The sequence below is a fragment of the Myripristis murdjan genome, chromosome 9, assembly GCF_902150065.1.
Source record: "Myripristis murdjan chromosome 9, fMyrMur1.1, whole genome shotgun sequence".
Taxonomy (NCBI): Eukaryota; Metazoa; Chordata; class Actinopteri; order Holocentriformes; family Holocentridae; genus Myripristis; species Myripristis murdjan.
Genome location: NC_043988.1, coordinates 13387841 through 13396732, shown reverse-complemented (window position 1 = coordinate 13396732; position 8892 = coordinate 13387841). Strand labels below are relative to the sequence as shown.

At 42.5% G+C, this 8892-nt stretch overlaps 1 protein-coding gene across 4 annotated transcripts; it reads left to right on the top strand.

Annotated features, from left to right (window-relative positions):
- Positions 1–3441: 3441 nt before the first annotated feature.
- On the top strand, positions 3442–8814 carry anxa1a (annexin A1a). Of its 4 annotated transcripts, none has more exons than XM_030060948.1 (12): positions 3442–3570; positions 4323–4403; positions 4938–5028; positions 5340–5434; positions 5584–5697; positions 6136–6226; positions 6442–6521; positions 7421–7565; positions 7658–7753; positions 7860–7918; positions 8027–8149; positions 8240–8814. In XM_030060948.1, the coding sequence occupies exons 2-12, from the start codon at positions 4344–4346 to the stop codon at positions 8297–8299; spliced, it is 1014 nt and encodes a 337-aa protein (XP_029916808.1). In that variant the 5' UTR covers positions 3442–3570; positions 4323–4343; the 3' UTR covers positions 8300–8814. The 4 variants fall into 4 exon arrangements, with proteins under 4 accessions (XP_029916808.1, XP_029916806.1, XP_029916807.1 ...); XM_030060946.1 differs by having other exon boundaries at positions 3451–3570; positions 4327–4403; XM_030060947.1 differs by lacking the exon at positions 3442–3570 and adding an exon at positions 3805–3849.
- Positions 8815–8892: the final 78 nt, after the last annotated feature.

The following is an 8892-nucleotide window of genomic DNA, read 5'->3' as shown; positions in this document are numbered from 1 at the left end:
CACACAAAGGCATCATAACTACAATAATGCAATGGATGCAATTCGGCTTTAGTGTGTGTATGTATGTGTGTGTGTTTTACACTCACGTTGCTTGCCTGCAGGGGCCACAGAGTGATGTCTCCCTACTTTCTTTCCCAGGAAGGTCAGGGACAAGGAAACATTCTCAGCCCCAGGAGAATTCACATACATCATGCATATGTGTATTTATGTATATATATGTATGAATATGTATATGTATATGTATATGAGTCTGTATATAGGGCTGGTGTTGTTGTGTATGTCTTTTATATGTGAGTATATGCAATTTCCTTCATCCACGAGCTGTAAAGAAAAGGTGACATTTAATTTAGCATGAAACCACAAAGGTCTTCCGTAGCCTTCAAAATTCCTCACAATAATACAGACACACTGAAAATGACAGCAATTAATTTCTCTATTCATTTTCAGCACTCTTTAGTGAGTGTTTTTTTTTCCTGCACTCTAATTCACCCCTCAAACAATTTGCAGATGTTGAAAAGCCCACAGAGCAGATTCTCTCAGGCAGAGAAGTCCTTACATGATCTCCTCCAAGCTACTATAATCTTCAAAATATTCTACAACCATGACTGAGTTCTCTGGCATGCGTTTGTTTCTACCATGCTCAGTCAGTTTCCATCAAAGACGGTAAATCTTACATCTTATTTAGTAGGTGGGCATTCTGCAAACCAGTTTATCATCAGGTGAATTAGTCATCGTCATAGTCACTACAATTACAACACTACTAATTCAGCTACACTTCCATGAAACTATAAAATATACATTGAAATTCATTAGAAAAAAATACTCACAAGAGAGTAGAAAATATGAAGAAAGACAGGAAAAACAAATCACATCAAAAATAGAGGCTTGATTACGAACGACTACCTGGTATCAGAGCAGATAAGATCCCTCCGGTGTGATTCAGGTGCAGTTTACCTGCTGCTATGCTGACCAGGTGTTGAGGAGCAAGAAAGGAGGAAGCAATTGAACGCATCGATACTGTTCTCTGGGGAACCAAACTCTCAACAGTCTTTAAATATTAAACCAGTAGAGATGGAGTTTCACCAGGTACTGGCGTAAACCCCACAGCACCTGCAGCTGAGTAAAAAGATGCCCTAAACAGTCCTCAGGTTTCTCTGTGTGTACGATAGAGATTGTAACTGGATGCTAACTGCTCTACACACACACACACACACACACACACACACACATACACCTCACTCTACCTCTCTCAGCCGTGTTTGTCTTGGAGACCCCACTCAAATTGTTAGTGTCATTGTATACAACTGGGCCCTCCACCACTTACCTACTGACTGAGGAGGGAAATGAGGCTGGAATAGGTCACCTGTGTCCAGGTAAACTGCATTGAACTAACTGTGCCGGGATATCTGAAAACATGACAAAACATCCAGAGTAATGTAGGGACCCTGGGTGCGCAACTATATTTTGACAGGTCAATGGTTTAACGGGGAAACATTAAACCTTTGGTAGGATCAAAGTGTTGCTCCCGGCCATGTTTTTATGGAGATTTCCCTTCATTCTTGTGTGAAGGACTCATTTTGCGTTACATTTCAGACTGCATTTAAAGTGTCTGGTTATCACACTAGGCCTGAGAAAAATCCCTCATGATGCCATTCATGATTTTGCCCTTCCTTCTCGTTTTACAATCCAAACCCTGCCCTTATGGTATGCTAGAGATTTGAATGGATGTGTCATTCTGAGAAATGAGAAATGAAAACAGACTGAGACATGCAAGATAGGAGTACTGGGAAAATTATAGATATACCATTAAAAATATACAGATATACACACAGAGGATGAGAGAGAGAGCTTGTGGCACACCAGAGGTGCTTGGGGCAAGCACATCATGGTCAGACTATATCAAGAGACAGTCAGGTTTTCAAGGGTTTGATGAACTGTATCAGAAATCTGGTCTGATGACAAAAGACACTGCAGCTGTTCAGCACTGGAATGACAGACTCGCTCCATGAAAGAAACATGCTCCCCCTGTTATCTCTGTCTGGCTGCTAATCTCAGCTCTACGAAAGCATTACCCTCTGCTGAGGCAGGAAGCCAACAAGTAGCGTCAAGCCCTGGCTGTGTTGTCATGACAACACACCACACCAATAAAGGAAGATCATTACGTCATCAGACCACAGGCAGAGTCCCTTGAACAACTGCCTGGTGGTTGTTGGGATGTCTTTGCCCTGTCATGCTTTCCCTCTCTTTCTCTTACATACAGGTGTTGAAATGCTGGGGAACAGGCTCCCTGGGAACACACACACGCGCGCACACACACACATACACATACACACACACATTTGGTCATGAATTTCCATTTGATGATGCAAAGAGTTTTGCAAGTTGGGAGATAACATAACAAACGTGTTGGATCAAAAGAAACAGTCCCGTTCTCTCCATATCGTCAGACAAATGAAAGAGAAGAGACATTAAACTGTTCCTCATGCCGGAGACTCCCTGGATCCCTGTGGTCAGAGATTACTTTGAGAGCTGCTGGCTGAATGATAACATGTGGAGATCAGTAGTGTTAGGTTTACTACTGAGGCTACCAACAAGCACGTCAACACATCTACAACCGCAGCTCCCCAATACGGTTGGTATCACTGCTCGCAGGCTCTGGGGTAGCCTCGCTGTCCCAAGTCTTTTAAATCAAATTTAAAGACCCACTTTTTTCTCTTTACTTTTAACTCAATCTGAGGTTGCCCAAAGATTTTTTGTGAAGTTCAGTCTTAAGTTATCTCTTACATGCTCTCACTTAATTCTCTTGATGGTTTTATTCCATTTTCCTATTTTATTCATTTTCTCTTAAATTCTTATTTTAATACTTAATTTTGACTTTACCTTTTTTGCTTCTGTTCAATTTGTTTTCCATTCTGTCTTGGCAGAATAGCTGTCATACTGTGTTCAGCTTATAAGATGTTATTCACTTCACAGTTTTCATGACATACAGGGGGTGATCTGTTACCTCTTAGAAGTACACTACAACTTTTAAAGATCATACAGATACTACAGGTTAAACAAAGAAACAAACACAAGAAAAAAAAGTCACAGTAAAATAGAGTGTAATTTCACCATCAGTGACAAGGACACACACAATTCCACTGTGGAAAATATTACAATGATATGGGGAATCTTTTAAAAATAGCATCAAGTTTAAGATAAATGACTATCCAAGTACATGTTCATGAGATAGTCCTTTAATTGCGGAACTTTAATGGAAATCTGTGAACTGAAACGTTTCAGTTTGTGAACTGAAATCCGCATCTGTTTTCAGGTACGCCGAGGAGCGCCTGTACGGCTCCTCACTATGGCTCCTCATCTGCTGGAAAACTTTTCCTCATTTTTACACACGGCTTTGCGTTTTGGATGGAGCCTGCAAGCAGCGCTTCTGTCCAATGGCAGCGATGGAAGGAGCATGGGCTGTGCCTCGTTACTAGGTGGGGTTTATCATGGGTATAAATAAACTGTTTCTGTCGCCACAACGCCCTGGAACCTCAGCAAGAAAAAAAACTTCTCCCTCTAGGCTAGACGGTAAGTCACTTTCCTCCAATAAAGATCCAAATCTGTTCCTGCTCCATATCGCCTCCTGAGTTTAACACTGGATGAGAGATTGATAAGTGGTTTAAAAGTTAAGTGTTTATACCCCCCTCCTAAGTTGTTGGTGCAACCTATGTGGGTGTGGTTGGGCGAGCAGATGTAATAATTATCCGCGTATTACTTTTGATTCACGTGGTCAGCTGATTTAGTTATGTAGCAAAGCAGCCCGTGAATATACTTGTAATGTTATGTAGGCGCAGAGAGTTGGAGTGGGTCTGTAATCTAGTCCACATAAACGTGTCAGAGTTTAGTGTAGGTGTGGCCAGGCAGTCTGCACATGTTTGCCTGATGGAAAGCCGACTTACATAAACCTACAGTAAATATACATAGGATAGTGTTATCCGGGTCTGGACTAAATGGTTTAAACCTAGAGGGTGTTTTCTTAAGTTAAATTTGCTTCTTTAGACATGTGCAAGAGAGAGAGACTTCAACAGAACTTCACTGCCTTTAGAATTAGATTGAAAATAGCCTGTCATCTGTGCAGTGATGGTCACAAACTTTACTCTCATTTACTTTTAGACGTTTTCTGTTGCTTTGGATCACATTCTGCCTCTCCAACATTTTACTCCTTGTTATCCTCAATTTTTGGATTACAGGAAAACTTCATCATTCTATTGTATTCTATTTCATTCTAGTCTATTCTAGTCTAGTCTAGTCAAGTAACGGTGTGTCCTCTCTCCCTGCAGACAGACTCCCACAGTCCCACCATGTCTCTCTTCTCGGAGTTCCTGCAGCAGGCGGTCTATCTGGGCCTGCCTGATGACTCAGTACGTAACTCTGTGGTTCTGCTCCAGCTGCCAGGGCCAGCCCATCTGATTTGCTGTTTTGTTTTTTTTCTCTCTCTCTTCCTGTGGTATGCTAGTGTGGAAAAATTTACCAGGCAGAGTTCAGTGCAAGGGAGGGACAGAACAGCAGACACGAATGAGAACAAGAATGAATGACTGGGAAGCTTAAAGCAGGGAAGAAAGGAAGGAAGAAAGAGAGGGGCAGAGCAGAGAGATAATGTGAGAGTTCATCAAACGCCGGGCTGTTTGGATGATAAGGAGGTCATGCACACGTAGAGAAATTGAGAAAGATGACCATACTAAGTCTTGTGAGCGTGTGTGAGTCATAGAAGCAGGAATGTGAGCCCCTCCCTTCATAAACTCCGCAAACAGAACAAAATGTTACTTCTCCTTTCCCTCAGTTTCTTAAAGTGAACTCAGTTGAAGGGCTGTTGCTGTGCCTCTGCTCATGGGTCGTTCAATCCAAGCCTGTAAACTCACCGAATGCACAATGCGCATAACATTTGTTTCTCTCAGACCCTGCCCAATGAGGGAACAGTGACCGCAGCACCCAATTTTAGCCCCAACGGAGATGCAGGAGTCTTGGATAAGGCCATCAAGGTGAAAGGTGAGGTTTACAGACACATACACATAGATGAGAGAGAATATGAGCGTGTGTGAACATGTCTTGGTTTGCAGCGTGCCTCTGCTGAGAGCTTCTGTAACACTAATGGCCTCTGCTGGCCAACAAACGTCATTACCAGTAGCAGAAGAAAGCCACTTACTTTGCTAATATGGATCCAAATGATGGTACAAACACTGTGCTAACTGCAACCTCAGAGTGAATTGTGTGTTTCAGGGCACAGATGATACACTTGATCATAATGAGGTCCATAACGTGGTCTGCTGTCTAATAAGTCACTTCTGCATGTTGTAAAGGTGTGGATGAAAACACCATCATTGATATTCTGGTGAAGCGAAGCAACGAACAGAGGCAGCAGATTAAAGAGGCCTACCAGCAGGCCTCTGGCAAGGTGACGAGAGACACACTCGTAACACAACACAAAGGACGTAGACAAATATTAGATTTTTTTATTTTTTTTTTTTAACAAAGTACATAGAAAGGCACATGCATGTATACGCACTCACACACAGCATGTCACTCATCAGTTGTCCTCCGTAGCCTCTGGAGTCTGCGCTGAAGGCCGCTCTGAAGGGAGAGCTGGAGGATGTGGTGCTGGCTCTGCTCAAAACACCTGCTCAGTATGACGCCCAGCAGCTCAAACTGGCTATGAAGGTACAAACACACACACACACACACACACACACACACACACAGTTTCGCATAAAGGATCTAAGGAACTGTACAAAATTCAGAAAATTTGTAAAAAAAAAAAAAAAATCTGTAATCAAAGTTTTGGCATTACTTTTGTTATTTTTACTGAGTAATCATATCCACCCACTTCCATGTATTTATTTCTTGTCTGATGTTTTTTTAATGGGAGGGCAAAAGGTGTGTTATGTTTGTAATGAAGAATAAAGGTCAGTGAAGAACAGTGATGCAGGAGGCTTACAGTCTGCATTTTTTCCCCCTTGTTGCCCTGGCTGTTTCTCTCTGTCTCTCTCTCTCTCTCTTTCTCTCTCTGTCTCTCTCTCTCTCTCTCTCTCTCTCTCTCTCTCTCTCTCTCTCTCTCTCTCTCTCTCTCTCTCTCTCTCTTATCCATCTGTGTCTCAGGGTCTGGGCACCGATGAGGACACCCTCATTGAGATTTTGGCTTCTCGAACCAACAGGGAGATCGAAGCCATTAAGAAAGCCTACAAGGACGGTGCGTGCCAGCAAAGTTTAAGCAACTAATACAACTCGGTCTAGCTGGAGGTTGAAAATAACAGAGAGCATCTTGTGTATGTCTATGCATGCAAAACAGGCAAAGAGGACTAGTTTAATAATAAACAAAGTTACAAACAGATTGTGATGATGACGCAAAAATGTCAGATTTTGAACATCAGTATTGTTTACTGTTATTTTGATTTCTATGCCTAGAATACAAGAAGGATCTGGAGGATGACATCAGGTCTGACACAAGTGGAGACTTCAAGAATGCCCTCCTTGCACTCTGCAAGGTATATGTGCACTCATGCTTGCTTAATGTCTGATACTGTGTTTCATTTTGTACAATGTGGCAGGATGTCCCCCGGATGTTTTATCAGCCAGAGCCCTAAGGTGCTGTGGCAACACAATGTACTCCCCAGCTGCTGTAGTGCAAAGCTGAGATTGGTCTCTATAAATAAGCACAATCACTCCTCACCTTAACACAGACAAACAGATGCATAAGCAGAACACATGAGCAGAATATCACAGATATATGCCACTTTCGCTGTTGAGTATGTTGAACATTCATGATTGGTTTTCGTTGTGGTTCCTGACTTCAGGAAGCCATTTGATTAAAATTTTGAGAAATGCAAATAGAGAGGAAAATAAGCTACAGATTTTCAGGTTTTCAGTGATACATGATTTTAATATTGTCTTATTCACCTGTAAAGTTTTTCTGGTACAAATGCAATTAACTATAAAGAACAACTGCTTTGAAATAGGGTGACTGCCATGAGTAATAATGAGTAATAATACAGCACTGTACCTCAAGGGAAGGGAGCTGTGAGGAATAAAGCTAGCTCCTAAATTCCCAAGTCTGGCCCTGTTCCCAATTAAGTGTTGTGTTAGACGATTCCAAGTTACACATTACACAATTCCATAATCAGTTTCAGTAATTGACAAAAGGCAACACTGTGAGATTGAAAATCAAGGTATAGGCAGTGAGCTGCTTGGCCCCTCCAATCTGTCCTGTACCTGTCCAGTCACTTTTTACTACTGTTTGCTGACCAAATGAGGCATCTCATGAAGAAATGTACAGATATAATCTTTTTTTTCTGACACTGAAAGTGACTGCTAATATGCTTTTTGGACACTGGAGCCATCCTGGATGAGTTTAGCACTGAAGCTCCCCTCTGTGTTTGTCTCCCAGGCCAGCAGGACTGAGGGAGTGAGTGAGGAGCTGGTGGACAGCGATGCCAGGGCTCTGTATGAGGCAGGGGAGCGGAGGAAGGGCACAGACTGCTCCGTCTTCATCGACATCCTCACCACCAGGAGCGCACCTCATCTCCGCAAAGGTCAGCTGGCTTTGTGCTCTATTCAGTGATTTCTGCCTTTGTATAGCCCGATGGAAAATCGAATGATCTACAACACTTCTCTTGTCTTTCAGTGTTTGATAGGTACTCCAAGTACAGTAAAGTGGATGTGGCCAAAGCCATTGACATGGAGTTGAAGGGAGACATTGAGAGCTGTCTCACAGCAGTAGGTAAGAGCACAAAGTTCTGTTAACACTGTCAAGTCACTGAAAATACATCTGCTGATTCATACCCAGAATTTGTGTTAATTTCAACTACTTTTTTCCTTAACCACAGTGAAGTGTGCTGGAAACAGGCCTGCATTCTTTGCTGAGAAACTCTACCTGGCCATGAAGGTATATGGTGTGAACTCATAAAAATATTAAACATGCATGGAAGGCACCTGTACGATACTGTGCCTGTTGTGCAAAGCCATTCCTCTCTGACTCTCGGCCACCCCTTAGGGCAAAGGAACCCGCACCAAAATCCTGACCCGTGTCATGGTGAGCCGCTCCGAACTGGACATGAAACGCATCAAAGAGGAGTACAAGAAGAAGTATGGCAAAACACTCCACCAGGAAATTCTGGTGAGCAATGCAGAGATAAACCTTTTTTGCAGCTTTCAGAGAGAGGCAAGCAGGAAGAGATTTAAACACGCTGTCTTTTCTCCTTTTCAGGATGACACCAAAGGCGACTATGAGAGGATACTGCTGGCTCTGTGTGGCGGAGAGAACTAATGACCAATTGGGATTATGGCTCATATGACTGAAGACATCCACCCTGCTAACCAGTGACAATGTCCTCTATAATCACCCTCACATGTATACCTTTGTGCCCTGTGCTCTTGTGGAAAACTGCCAAAGTGCCCTCTTTCTCTGTCATGACAGAAAACAGTTATAAACAGCAATGGGCAGAAAATACCAAGGGAAACAGCAATGCTTAAGTAGATGGTCTCTTTGCAATTAAAACCAGTTATCCCTTTTCTTTCAAATACTCTATCTAGTCATAGAGCTGAGAGTCTATTTAATAGGAAAGCAACCAGGGCCTTGCTCACATTTTACCGACTTACACCTCATAACATTGGGCTGGTGCTAACAGGGAAGCTGGAATCAAAGTTAGTGATCACTGTGCAACTGTTAGATTATACCAGATCTTGATGTGCTCACCATGTGCCAGATGTATTCAGTGGCAGCAGGACAGTGGTAGGAGATTGGACAAGCTGAGAATAAAAGCTTTTTGTATGAAGGCCTAATTGTGTGGTTTCTCTGCTCCTTTTAACATTATAGTTGATGCATGCTGCATATATGTCCCTGTGATTCACATATGCAAC